The sequence below is a fragment of the Cololabis saira genome, chromosome 23 (genome assembly GCF_033807715.1).
Source record: "Cololabis saira isolate AMF1-May2022 chromosome 23, fColSai1.1, whole genome shotgun sequence".
Lineage (NCBI taxonomy): Eukaryota > Metazoa > Chordata > Actinopteri > Beloniformes > Belonidae > Cololabis > Cololabis saira.
This window is the reverse complement of record NC_084609.1, coordinates 32423900-32437840: the sequence shown is the minus strand read 5'-3', so window position 1 is coordinate 32437840 and position 13941 is coordinate 32423900. Positions and strand designations below refer to the sequence as shown.

At 39.9% G+C, this 13941-nt stretch overlaps 1 protein-coding gene across 2 annotated transcripts in view; it reads left to right on the top strand.

Moving 5' to 3' along the window:
• Positions 1–179: 179 nt before the first annotated feature.
• The window catches only part of dnajc2 (DnaJ (Hsp40) homolog, subfamily C, member 2), a 23610-nt gene continuing 9848 nt past the window's right edge, over positions 180–13941 (top strand). For both annotated transcript variants that reach the window (XM_061714077.1, XM_061714076.1), the window contains exons 1-11: positions 180–374; positions 1565–1755; positions 5367–5442; positions 5558–5656; positions 5767–5989; positions 6062–6127; positions 6215–6306; positions 6395–6516; positions 10037–10186; positions 10303–10391; positions 10910–10979. In XM_061714077.1, coding sequence (XP_061570061.1) covers positions 320–374; positions 1565–1755; positions 5367–5442; positions 5558–5656; positions 5767–5989; positions 6062–6127; positions 6215–6306; positions 6395–6516; positions 10037–10186; positions 10303–10391; positions 10910–10979 — 1233 coding nt within the window. In that variant the 5' untranslated portion in view covers positions 180–319. The remainder of the gene's footprint in view (positions 375–1564; positions 1756–5366; positions 5443–5557; positions 5657–5766; positions 5990–6061; positions 6128–6214; positions 6307–6394; positions 6517–10036; positions 10187–10302; positions 10392–10909; positions 10980–13941) is intronic.

The window sequence follows — 13941 nt, the reverse complement described above, 5'->3', positions numbered from 1 at the left end:
GAATAATCGGTGCTTATTATAATAATAATTTATCACCATAAATATTATTATTATAAAATATGTTTTAGATTTATTTAAGAATATAAAAAAAAAATACAAAAAAACGAATAAAAACAATATGCAGCGGAACTAGCAGTATGGAACACTTATGCTAGCCCGGACTGGCAATGGCGAGACTCCAGAGCTCGTTCCCGGATTGGCAGCACTCGTGAAGGGCCCATGTGGTGCAGTAAAGAGCGGATCACAAACTTTAGCACTTTAGAACGCTTTCACTTCATAAATTGGACTGGTGAATGTTTTCAAAGGCCGTTTTTCCAACATGTTGTTAGAAGCCAAGGATGGTGAAGAAACCGTGGTGTTGAGAGCGGTTGCCGGTAAGCAGTGGCGGAGGCCACAGGAGCAGCTAGCCAGGCCACTAATGCTGTACTTCTTAACATTAATTTAAACAACACACAGCCCAGATTAAACCAATTCTGTTGGCTAATATGTAGGCGAGAAGAGTTCATTTATTATACATTGTTAAATGCGCAAATTAATTCTAAATGGGTTTTGCTCAGTTGCATAATGTTACCGAGTTAGTGCCTACCTATGGTTGGATTTACTGTAATATGTTGGAATTTCGGTTTTTAGATTTTAAGACAACTTGACGGCTCCCGGTATTAAGACATTTGTTTGGAATTTGACAGAAAGCTCATATCTAAACACTTGTTGCACCCTTTCAGGTGCTCACTAAAAAAAAAAATCAGGCTCTTTCTTTTCTCCCCTTGAATAGCTGGGTAATTTCTTTTATTTTTGGCATTTTGTACCCCACATTTATATTGTTTTTAATTGTGTGTCAATTACTTTATTGATGTAAATAATCCTTCCTGTAAGAAAAATGAGATGGGTCTTTTGATGAGCAGGTGCCCCATAAACATCTTATTAAAACCAAGTTCAGCCACAAATCTGCTTTCATCACAAAATATGCTGTAGGAGTGTGCAAGGTATTTGCAGAGTTTTAAATAATCTGCTTTTAGTTTTAATCAAGCTTTTACAATGCAAGCAGAAGAAAATGTCATTGTATGTGCAACTTCCCTTATCTTTCCATAGTTTAGGTTTTATTGCACTTTTAGTGAAATACTTGGGGAAATTAGGAAATAATTCTTAAAAACAACTCCAAGCAGACATCTCTAGGCAGGGTGTCTCCTGTTCCAATTAACTTTTATTCAACTTTCATTCTTAAAATTAAAAGGTTTTTTTTTTTTGCAATCTACATCATAAATGTTTCAAAGTCACTTTCAGTAGGAGCAAGAACTGCAGTGATTTGTGGTGTATATGATCAGATTCTGTCAGATTAACATCTTATTTTTATAAAATTTTTATAAAGCATATCTTTTTCTCAATTATTTTGATAAATAATTCGAATGGATGCCAATTACGAAGTTAATGTGTGAAAAATTGGGAGAATAATTTCCACAATTTTTCTTATTGACTTCAAAACCCCCTAATACCCAATTTGACCCAGTTTTGCCATTCGTGTGCACATTTTGAGAAGAGCATTCTATGTGTTCCTCCATCCCCGCAGGCTCGGTGCAGGTTCAGGTGGAGCCGGTGGGTCGATGGTTTGAGGCATACATTAGGAGGAGAAACAGGAATGTGTCAGCCTCATTTCAGGAGTTGGAGGAAGAGGAAGAATCCTCAGAGGAATCAGAGGATGAGGAGTTCCAGCTTGAGGAGCACCCCATGCTCCGAACACTCGACCCCAAAGACTGGAAGGTGTGTGTGTGTGTGTGTGTGTGTGTGTGTGTGTGTGTGTGTGTGTGTGTGTGTGTGTGTGTGTGTGTGTGTGTGTGTGTGTGTGTGTGTGTGTGTGTGTGTGTGTGTGTGTGTGTGTGTGTGTGTGTGTGTGTGTGTGTGTGTGTGTGTGTGTGTGTGTGTGTGTGTGTGTGTGTGTGTGTGTGTGTGTGTGTGTGCGCGCACGCGCGCGAGATATGGACTAAAAAAAATGTATCACGATAATTTCTGGCATTTATCCCGATAACTATAAAAAATAAATACCAATTCAACTCCACCTTTGTAACTATAAATCTATCTCGCTTTTAGATCCGCCATTTTTGTTACAAAAAAACGTCATCAACGGGAATTTATCCTTTCTTTCTTTCTGGCTCCTTTCTTTCTTTCTGGCTCCTTTCTTTCTTTCTGGCTGGCTCATTGCTTTCTGGCTCATTTCTTTCTTTCTTTCTGGCTCATTTCTTTCTTTCTTTCTTTCTGGCTCCTTTCTTTCTTTCTGGCTCATTTCTTTCTTTGTGGCTCATTTCTTTCTTTCTTCTTTCTTTCTGGCTCATTACTTTCTTTCTTTCTGGCTCATTTCTTCCTTCCTTCCTTCCTTCACGTACATTGTGCGTGGATTTAACGCAGAATCATAAATCAGACTTTACACAAAAACGTCATCAACAGGAATTTATCGTTTTTACCGCGAGATGACAAATTCTTATCATGGGGAATTTCTTTGACGGTTTATCGTGAACGGTAAAATATCGCCCATTCCTTATATATATATATATATATATATATATATATATATATATATATATATATATGTATGTATATATACATACATACATACATACATACATACATACATACATACATACATACACACACACACACACACACACACACACACGTGCGCGCAAGTGCGATCATCCACTTGAGTTGTCTTCTGTGGTCTTCCAAGGCCTTTAGATTTTGTTGAGTGTTTTCTATCCTTTCATTCCAATGATGGCTTCCTTCACTTGCATTCAAAACATGCAGTCAAAATTCAGGTTATTGCTAATATTACGGTTACTGAAACATTCGGAATATTCCGTTTCCATGCGTGAGCAAACAGGGTTATCCCTGTATACATGGTAATTAATCATTTGGGATATCTCCATCAAACCAGCGATGCGCGGAGAACATCATGACGTAATTCCCATCATTTCCGCTTCTTCCAAATTAAAACCAACAACAATAACCAGTGGATAATGAACAGCCCAGAACAAGTCGTTTAGCCTTTTCCAGCGTCTTCCAGCGGAGCTTGATCTGGTCTGGCATTCGTACAAATCTTGCTTTGCGCAACTTTTCGCTCACCTTCTTGTAAATCTGGCTATCCCGGTACTTTCTACCGTCTACAAATGCAGAAATGTTCATATTGTAGCGACCCTGATATGGGAGAGTTATGAAGTGGGGAGATCAGCCTGAATTCTCTCGTCTCTCTGCCTGTCACTGGAATGCACGTGATGTCATGAAAGATGCCGGTGCTGGGCAGAGGGGCTGAGCCCCTAGTTTCTTCTTCAGGGGTCCTAATTGAAGTTGTTGTGGTATTAGCCCGGGAAGTGCGAGTTCTGGTCGGCTTGTGCTCTTTGTTTTTGGCTGTAACCCTGTTCAATACCTTCCTGGCAATAAACTGGCAAGTGGAAGCGACGAGCCGTCTCCGCCTGGTCTGTGAATCGTTACAATATCTTTCATTACATTTATGAAGTGATTAGTCTCCTCCTGGTCTTGTGTTTCTCAGAGTTTAGAAGAACTTCCTGGACTCAAAAGACCAGGATTCCTTGTGAACAGAGCATGAGCAGAAAACAAATTCCTGTTCCTTTTGATTGGGATATCCTGTTAGGCGTTTACATGACCCAATATTCAGGTTAGAAAAGGAGTAACCCAGGGCTCATATTCGGGTTTTTAAAAACCGGAATATGAGCAAATTCCGGTTATTCAAAGTTAGGGGTGTAACAATATATCGTGCCACGAAATTTCGCGATACAAAAACGCCACGAAACTTGTCGTGGAGGTGACAAAGTGTATCGCGATATTAGGTTATTAATATTAATCCATTGTGTTGACTAGAAACGCGCAGCTGGCCGCGCCTGGCGACCGCGCCTCGACCCGCGGACCAAAATCCTACTACGCTCAGAAGAAAGTAGTACCTTTTTGCGGTCCCGATGACGGGACTCTTGGGGGTTTTGAGCTCTGAACTTTTAAGTCTGATGTAGAGTTAAGCCTTACCTTATTAAATTAAACCTTTTTCGGGTGGTGAGTAGGATAAACACGGGGACAACTTCTGCTGAGTTCCAGTGTACTTTAATGTCCGCTCAACAGTGTAGGATTTTAGAACATCAACACAGCACCTAGTGCCGTACTGTGGCGTATCACTCCGCCCAATCTAAAACAGACTAATCACTACAGATAAACTGACTAGTGTCATTATAGTCCCTGATTTACATCAGAATATAAAGAATATATTTATAAAATAATGAACCCTGAATTACCTAAATAACCTTCTTAACAAAAATAAATCTCCTCTTACACTCATAAGGTGAGCATGAATCAATCTTTTTTATGATGTAAAATTGTATGTAATTATTTACTTTTATTTATTTATTTAATTTTAGTTGTTACATTTCTGGAAAAGAAAAAAGTCAAATCATACATGAGAGAAACTATTCAGTTTGTGGCTAAATATTTGTACTTGTATGAAACTGAAGATCATAATGCAAACATTACATTTACTTTTAGTTCAGTTTGTGGAAAATGGTTGGCCTGGCTTTCTCTTTAAAACTTAAACAGTTATAAAGCATTACAAACTGTAACAATAGGGCAAATGCCCTATTGTTTGTGTCTTTCAAATAAAATACATTTTTTTCCAGTCATATGATCCTCATGCAAGGTTGTTAAAAAAAATACTGCTATAATATCGTATAGTATCGTTATCGTGACCTCAATATCGTGTATCGTACCGTATCGTGAGATTAGTGTATCGTTACACCCCTATTCAAAGTGCAAAACCGGGTTATTGCCAATATTCAGGTTTTAAAAGGGTTATTGATTCATGGAAACGCAGTCAGTGACATTTCCTTGGATTTCATATTGGTAGTACCTTTCAAACAGCCTCCCAACTCAGTACCTGTTATCAACTCCTGATCTTTTGTGTGGAAAAAAAGAAAAAAAATAATTTCAAATGGGCTGTGTCAACAGGTTATTGTCACGATTTAATACAAAAGAATTATCTGTGAAAGGCAGTCTTTGAGGAACAATGATGGACGGAGTTTCCACTTTTTCACTAGCTGCAACACTTAATTCAGTTGGTGCAATGGGGGAGAGGCAGTTTACTACAGATGGGATTGACCTGTGAAAATCGGTTACGCATGAGAAATAATGTAAAACATACCCTCCTTTACAATTTCAGAGGTTAATCTTTTTATTAAAATATTATAGTCTTTTCCTGATACTTATGTCCGTATTTATAATTATGACAGTGGAAATAGTCAGTCTTTGTAAAAAAAAAAGAAAAATCAAATACGCTCCACTGCAAATATATAGTTGACAAATGTTTCTGTTCCTCTTGTCAGAATCAGGATCACTATGCCGTCCTTGGGCTCCCACACTTGAGGTACAAAGCGACACAGAAACAAATCAAATCTGCTCGTAAGTATACCTGCTCTTCTTCCTCTATGCCTCCTCTTGTCCCAGATCTTTTTGGAATAAGCCAATTTGATTTAAAAACAAAACAAACAACCAAAAATCGGCCATTTCATTACAGACAAGGCAATTGTGTTAAAACATCACCCCGACAAAAGGAAAGCTGCTGGAGAACAGATTTCTGAAGGAGACAACGACTACTTCACCTGCATAACTAAAGGTAGATAATCAGCAATTAAGTTCTCGTGAAACTATTCGTACCCTGAAAATTCTCTTATCCTGGTGACACAAATGTATTTATCTTTTTTTGGGTGATTGTTTGGGTCTTAGCTATTGAAATCCTTTCTGATCCTGTGAAGAGGAGAGCCTTCGACAGTGTCGACCCTACCTTTGACAACGGTGTTCCTTCCAAGGGCGAAGGCAAAGAAAGCTTTTTTGAGGTCTTCTCTCCAGTTTTTGAGAGAAATGCCAGATGGTCTTCCAAAAAGCACGTTCCCAAACTTGGAACTGTGGAGTCGTCTTTTGAAGAAGTGGACAATTTTTACTCCTTTTGGTAAGTAGAGAATTATACCAAAACAGAAGAAAAGACAGAATGTTGAACTCAATCATTATTTTCCTGTTAAAGGTATAACTTTGACTCATGGAGGGAGTTCTCATATTTGGATGAAGAAGAAAAGGAAAAGGCTGAATGGTGAGACGTGTATACTGCACAGGAACACATAACAGGTCCTCTGTATTGCACGTGGTTAGCTTTAGTGAACCATTTTTGCCTCTGCAGTCGCGATGAAAGAAGATGGATTGAAAAGCAGAACAGGGCTTCCAGAGCTCAGAGGAAGAAGGAAGAGATGAACAGAATACGCACACTAGTTGGTACAGTCTCTGAGCCGCTGCATGCTGGCAGATTTAATGAAACACACGGTATACGGTGCATGTGCTGATGTGTGACACCTCACTGCAGATACGGCCTACAGCTGTGATCCTAGAATAAAGAAATTCAAGGAGGAAGAAAAGGCGAGGAAAGAGTCTGAGAAGAAAGCCAAAGCCGAAGCCAAGAAGAGGGAGCAGGAGGAAAAAGAGAGGGTAAGGGTAATTTATTTATCAAATGTATAAAGGAAATCTTACGTCCCTCAGTTTTATGAAAGACAACTGTATGGAGTCCAAACTCCATAGTAACAAAACCTCCCAGTTTAGCAACAAACCCAGGTCAGTTAATATTGATTAACTAGGTACCTGCTTATCAACTACCAGCTTTAGAAACTGGAGACAGGAAGAGCCGTTTAGTGGGTCTGAAATTAACTTGGACTCACAGGCTACAGGCACTCTTAGGGCCCGATTTAATAAAGGTTTGCGTGCGTAAAAACACGTGCAAACTTGACAGCACCCGCAAACCAATGTGCGAGCTGATCTACTAACAGCGTGCAAAGACGACTGCGTCTCTGAAATGCGCAAAATTGCACACGCAATTCAGTTAGTACTTTTGCCCTGATGAATAATCAATATGGGGCGTACCCGCGCAGAAATCCTAAATACTGGGAGGGGAAGATGCAAATTGGTCCATTTACCACGCGCAATGAGATTTACCAAGCCTGAAAGTAATTGCGCGTATTGTGATTGCGTCTGTATTTAATACGTTCGAAAGGAAGGTGCTAATCTGCTGCTGCCGTTATTGTGGCAAGGAGGCGACATCCAAAATCAAAGAATACGCAGAGAGAGAGTCTTTATTCTGCTGCATGCTATTTTAAAAACGGTTGCACAAGTTTTATTAAAGGCCACTTTTTCTTTAGTTCTCCGCCTTATATCTTGCCACCTTCTCTTATTGTGCCCCCCTCCACTCGCCCACAAGCAGGCCAAGCCTTTGTGCCAAAACTTTGTATTTTATTGATTATTTATCTTATTGAACGTGAAATCATCCTTCGTAAATTACATTTAATTAAAACCCGTGCTTATTAATCACAAAACACAGGTTAAACATCATGACCAAATCCGCTCCGACCCACTGTGTCAGGATCAGCGCAGAGACTGCAGCTTCGCCTGAATTATGGTTCTTCGTTAAATCGACTGCGTAGCCGACGGCGTAGGGTCGCGGTGGGGTGTGCGTCGCCGCGTAGCCTACGCCGTCGGTTCTGCGTTGGTGTGACGCTGAACCATAAATCAGCCTTTAGTGTGCGCTCTGCGCTGTTCTGAACACTTCTCTTCTTTCGGCCATATGATGGTCCCGTCTGTCACACATTTACTGAGTGTTTGCTATATAATATATAATATTTGCAATATACTGTGGACATCTGAATAAAAACTTAACTCATAAATAGATGAATCAAAGCGCTCTCCAGCTCTGTCTGATTGTCTTTTTCTCCTCAGATCATGCCGAGCACCGCGGGGTCACGCAAACCCGACCAATTAAATATTAAAATCAAATTCAGTCCTGTGGCCCGTTTTTCTATTTCGTATTTTTGATCTGTGCCTAAAATTGAAATATGAAAAACCAGACGTTTTTCCGTTTTTTGTGTTACCAACTGCATTTATTCTATCGCAGGTTTTCTCCGATATTGCGTTTCTTTTGGTAATGTTTAAATTTATTTACTGTAGTTCATGAATGTGTTTATTTGCCTCTTCCACTAATATCTCTAACTCCAACTCGTTCAATTTCATTTTGCGCTTGTGACTTGTGACTGTGCTTTCCATCCACTCTCCATGGCGCAGATTTTGCGCTCGCAAACCTTAAGACACGCAACACCTCATTTAAATACTGCTGTTTGCACCTGTTATCAATTGCGCACGCAATCTTAGTTGATCACCCGCAAACCACACGCAAACAGCACGCGCAAACTTTTTCAGTGCACACGCAATTTAGTACTCTTTATTTAGGATCTTAGTAAATCGGGCCCTTAGTTGTTTTAAATAAATCATCACACTTAAAGATATTTGGCTGTTTTCTGTAACTTGCTTAAAAAAATGCATTTGACATAATAGTGCATTATATGAAATAGACTCAAAAAAAAGCTGACAGAGCAGATTCGGGATAATTTTTTTTTATTTTTTTTTTTTAACAATTATAAGACTTCAGATTGCGGAGATTAGCCCTGACCCATTGAGACCCGAGTAATTGGATTTGAAGGGGAGAAAATGAAAAATTATTATGAAAAGAAATACAAGAAAGAAGTCCAGTAAGACAAATTGTGACTAGCGTGTATTCCACTGCTCTTCTGAGCCGCTGCATCCCGACTCTGTAGCGTCTTCTTCTCCTAAAGCTGCGGGGCAGGGGTGTTTTTTACCAGAGGAGAACATAGTTATGGGTCGTTGTTGTCACTCTTTTTTTCTTCTGGGCAAAAAGATTCTTATAAACCAACATGCCACCATGTGCAACTGCCACTTAAAATAACTCGGATCAAAAGAAAATGAACCTTTTATCTAGACGTGACGGTAAACTAAATGTGCACGCTTCACTCAGAATACAATGTGTAGCAGACCTTGGATTTGAAGAAAGGTAGAGTCTCGACTGATGCGTAAGGTTTGTTTATTAAAGTCGCATCCAGAATCATGCCGACAGAGTCCTTACGACACCGTGAAAACTATATAGAAAAAAGATACAAACAATTCATAAAACTAGTTTCCACAGTGCGTATAAAAAAACTCATGAATGAAACAGTTCTTAATTTAATAATACAATGTTAAAAACATACACAACTATATCGAATTATCAAAGGAAACAACCAGAAAACAAAAACAAACATCGTACCTCGCTGCGCTCTCCAAGGAATGCGAAACAAACAAACTGCTTTCCTCTCGCACAAACCAACAGACAATCACCTTTTCAGGGTCTGCTCGGTCACCATCAACACCAAGAAATGTATGGACTGACCGGGACAGAGCCACGATGACAAAAGGGGCCCAATCCTGTATGAAATGCCCAGGGAAGTTTTAAGGTTCACGCGGCTGCCATGAAGCCAGCTGATCATCAACAGCTGGAGCCGCCCGCCGGACCTTTTAAATGATGTGGGCGGATTTCCGGTCAATTTACATACAAATCATATTAAATACAACATATACACAAAAGAAATTACAATTTTAAGACACATCCAAAGAATAATCAACTAAAATTATACTCATAATAAATCCAATGTTTATCATAAAGAAAAATGTATTAACTAAACAAATTGACTCAATATGGTCCTTTACACAATGTATTCAGTGTAACACAATGTAATGTATAACAAATGCTAAACTCATAACAAATATATTGCCATTTAACTTAAAGCACAAACAAACCTAACAAATCTAGCTGTGTGGATATTACCTGGACATCGCCATCACCAGCTTGAAGTTCAGTTTCTTTCTTTTATTGTTTTATTCATTTTAATGTCAACCAAGCGTTTCACTACGGTCAGGTGTGTTACAGGATATCACATGGAGTTAAGGTGTTTGCATCCCTAGAATGATGCAGCTATGATCAGGATACTCCACACCTTCATGGCACCATTGCTTAATCCGATTATGACAATATTTTAATTATGCTTGCTCACACTGGAGTATTGGAGTATTATAATCCATGCAGTCACACTAAGTCACTCAGGCAGTTTTCCCCCCCGTTTGTTTGGCACAGGCACGGCAGGCAGAGCTGGAGGCGATTCGTCTTGTGAAGGAGAAGGAGGACGAGGAGGCCAGACAGGCAGCCCAACAGGCCAAGAAGGAGAAAGAGATTCAGAAAAAGGCCATCAAGAAGGAGAGACAGAAACTCAGAACCACCTGCAAGGTAAACTCGTATACAACCCATTATGTATCTGGCATTTGTGTTGCCTTTCCATCCTTGAATTGGCTTGTGTTCTCCAAGTACTAATGATTTTACCTTTACATCGTCTCTTTCCTCAGAACTGGAATTACTTTGCTGACAATGAGGCAGATAGTGTGAAAATGATGGAGGAAGTGGAAAAACTCTGTGACCGGCTGGAACTGATAAGGTTCAACATTTCTGCATTTGATACATGTGACATCTTTAGTTGAGATATTAAACCCTGGTGTGTTTTACAAGTTAAGCCTGAATTATGGTTCTGTGTCAAACCAACGCCGTGCCTACGCCGTCACCGTGACGCCGTCGTGAACCTTCGGACTTCTCCGTCACTCCATTTCTCGCGACCGCTAGGGGTCGTGATCTTTTCCTGAATGGTTTATCCGACTTTTCCGGTCACAGTGAATCAAAGAGATAAGGACAACTATTGTGCAAAAAAAATCACACATACACGAAGAAAAGAGCGCTGAAAGTTCACGACTGCTTCAAACCGGAAATGCGTTGCTACCAAGCAAACCAATCTCAGCCCTCTCGTCTGCGTTTGGTCTGCGTCGCCTCCATGCGTAGTTACAATTTTTGGGAGGTGCAGGTCAGTGACGGCGTAGGCACGGCGTTGTTTTGACGCAGAACCATAACTCAGCCTTTACTTGTGTCAGAGGTGTGGACATCTTTTTTTCTGTTTGTTTTCAGTTTGCAGTCCCTGAATGAAATGTTAGCCTCAGGCTCTAAAGAAGAAGGGAAGGCAGCAGTGGAGAAGCAGGTAATGATGCCCCCTTTTGTTGCTGTACAGGAAAATAGTGTACCATCATTTTTAAGGGAATGCATATTTGATGTAAGTATTATTTCTAGAGTCTGCACCGTCTGTCAGTGAGATGCATCTGCCTGTGTAAAAGAACACCTTCACTAAGAATGACTTTGGTATTAGCCGTTAGCAACTAGAGGGCCAAACATTAGCTACTATGATAAATACAGATGCCACGCAGGCATAATAACTATAGATTTATAAAAGCCCACGTACTGTGTACATGCAGCAGAATGAGATTCTCTGCTTTGCAATCATGTGATTATCACATAAAACAGAAACTTACTGATGAAGTGATCAGCTGTTGTAGCTGGAGGGTTTGAGAGCTGTTTAACTGATTTAGGAGAGCCGTTTGTCTGGTCAATCGTGTGATAGTTCCTCTGTGTTCTTAGTATTTGATCACTTTAGGGCAGGGGTCGGCAACCCAAAATGTTGAAAGAGCCATATTGGACCAAAAACACAAAAAAACAAATAAGTCTGGAGCCGCAAAAAATGAAAAGTCTTAGAATGAAGGCAAAAGGCGAAATGTCGAGAAAAAAGTCCTAATTTCGAGAAAGTTGAAATGTTGAGAAAAAAGTCGAAATGTTGAGAAAGAAGTTGAAATGTCGAGATTAAAGTTGAAGTACAATCTCGAGAGAAAAGTTGAAATGTTGAGAAAGTCGAAATGTCGAGGAGAAAGTCCAAATTTCAAGAAAAAAGTCAAAATGTCAAGATTAATGTTGAAGTACAATTTCGAGAAAAAGGTTGAAATGTCGAGAAAGTAAAAATTTCGAGATTAAAAAGAAAAGAAAAAAGGGGGAAAAAAGAGAAAAAAGAAGGGAAAAAAAGAAGAACAAAATGAAAAAAAAAAGTCAAACATTTTTTTAAAAGCTCCAGAAGCCACCAGGAGCCACTCTAGAGCCGCGGGTTGCCGACCCCTGATTTAGGGAATCTGAAACACAACGTCTCTTTCTGTCATGTCCAGTAGAACAACCACATACTGCACAAAACAGTGACATGCAAACACATTCATTCAATTTTAATCAAAAATAATTGATCAATCCTTGAAGGGAAATTCATCTAATTAGTATTATTATTAATTAAATGAAATTAAACTATTTAAGCTTTAACCGTGACTTTTTTTTTTATTTTATTTTTTTTTAATTTAATTTACCAATATTGACCGCACAACGTGTTCATGACATCACTCTACAGGAGACACTTGGCATTTGTAGATCAGACACCCTTAGCATCCCTGGATGAGGAATGCGTGTTGAATACATGCTGGGAAATGTAAATGCAAGGTGTGTTATTGTCTTGCTGGAGTCTGAAGCCTTAAGCCAAGCTGAAGGGAGGGAAGACCACTCAGGAAGTCTTATTGATTATGCAACATGACATCATGTCTGTTTGGTCGGCCTCCCTGGCTTCACCAATATCAGAACAACTGGCTGATGAAGGAGCAGGTGGAGGATCCATGGTAGATAACAACGGGGTTTGGATAGCAACTTCCCCCACTTGTATCCGCGATCTTGTCCTTTCGGTCACTACCTAAAGTTCATGACCATGGGTGAGGGTAGGTGCGTAGATTGACCGGTAAATCGAGAGCTTCGCCTTTCGACTCAGCTCCCTCTTCACCACGACGGTCCGGTACATCGACCGCATAACTGCGGACGCTGCACCGATCCGTCTGTCAATCTCACGCTCCATCGTTCCCTCACTCGTGAACAAGACCCTGAGATACTTGAACTCCTCCACCTGAGGCAGGACTTCTCCACCCACCCGGAGAAGGCACGCCACCCTTTCCCGGTGGAGAACCATGGGTCGTTTCCGAATTCGGACACTACCGCACTACATGCTACATACTGCAAAGTATGCACTGAATACTGCATACTGAATGAACGATTCAGTACGCTGCTCCAGCAGACCGTTCACACAGCAGTGTGCTACAGTGTATCCGAGAATGCATCTCGCAACAAAACGTCAGCGAAAGATGAGATTTAAAAGCAGACTAGAAGCTGTTGTAATTCCAGCTGTAGCGCTGTTAATATGCCACTTTATTACGTTTTAACATCTTTTCAGGCGTAAAAGTAACCGTTTAGTTTAGTAGCAAGTTTCTCCAAATAACGCCTGTTAAGAAATTTTATCCAATGTTCCAGGGATCAAAAGAGCTGCCGGTCCGGCCGCATCAGCAGCAGCTGTTACCATGGTAACAGGAGCAGCTGTTACCATGGTAACAGCAGCAGCTCACGGCCGGAGAACAGACGCGATCGCCGGGTCAAACTACGGCGCCGTCCCGGGGAGAAACCTGCAGCCCTGTGGAGCATCACCGCTGGCTGAAACAAACCATTTAGGAAGATAAATGTTGGTTTAATAGATGAAATCTAACAGTCGTAGCTGTCACGTTAGATATTAAAACTACAGACGAAACAAAGCTACAACTGTTAAATAATTATATGTATGTATATATATATATATATATACACAGGATAAGTAAAATGGAGCACTGCAAAAACTCAAAATCTTAACAAGAATATTTGTCTTATTTCTAGTTAAAATGTTTCATTTTATTAAAAAAATCTCATTACACTTAAAACAAGACTCATCACTGGAAAAAACAGCAATTTTCACCTGTTTCAAGTAGATTTTCACTTAAAATAAGTGGAAATATCTGCCAGTGGAACAAGATTTTATTGCTTGTAATGAGTAGATAAATCTTGTCCCATTGGCAGATTTTTCCTACTTTTTTCAAGTTAAAATTTACTTGAAACAGGTGAAAATTGTCAAATCAGTTATTTTTCTCGTGATGACTAAATGTTGAAATAGCAGTAAAACCACATTCATTGAATGAATGAAATGACAAGGGATGGAAAGGGATTTTAATAAATGTGTTAAAATGACTACATTATATTCCTCCTTCTCCCTCTCCACGCTGCAACTAGTC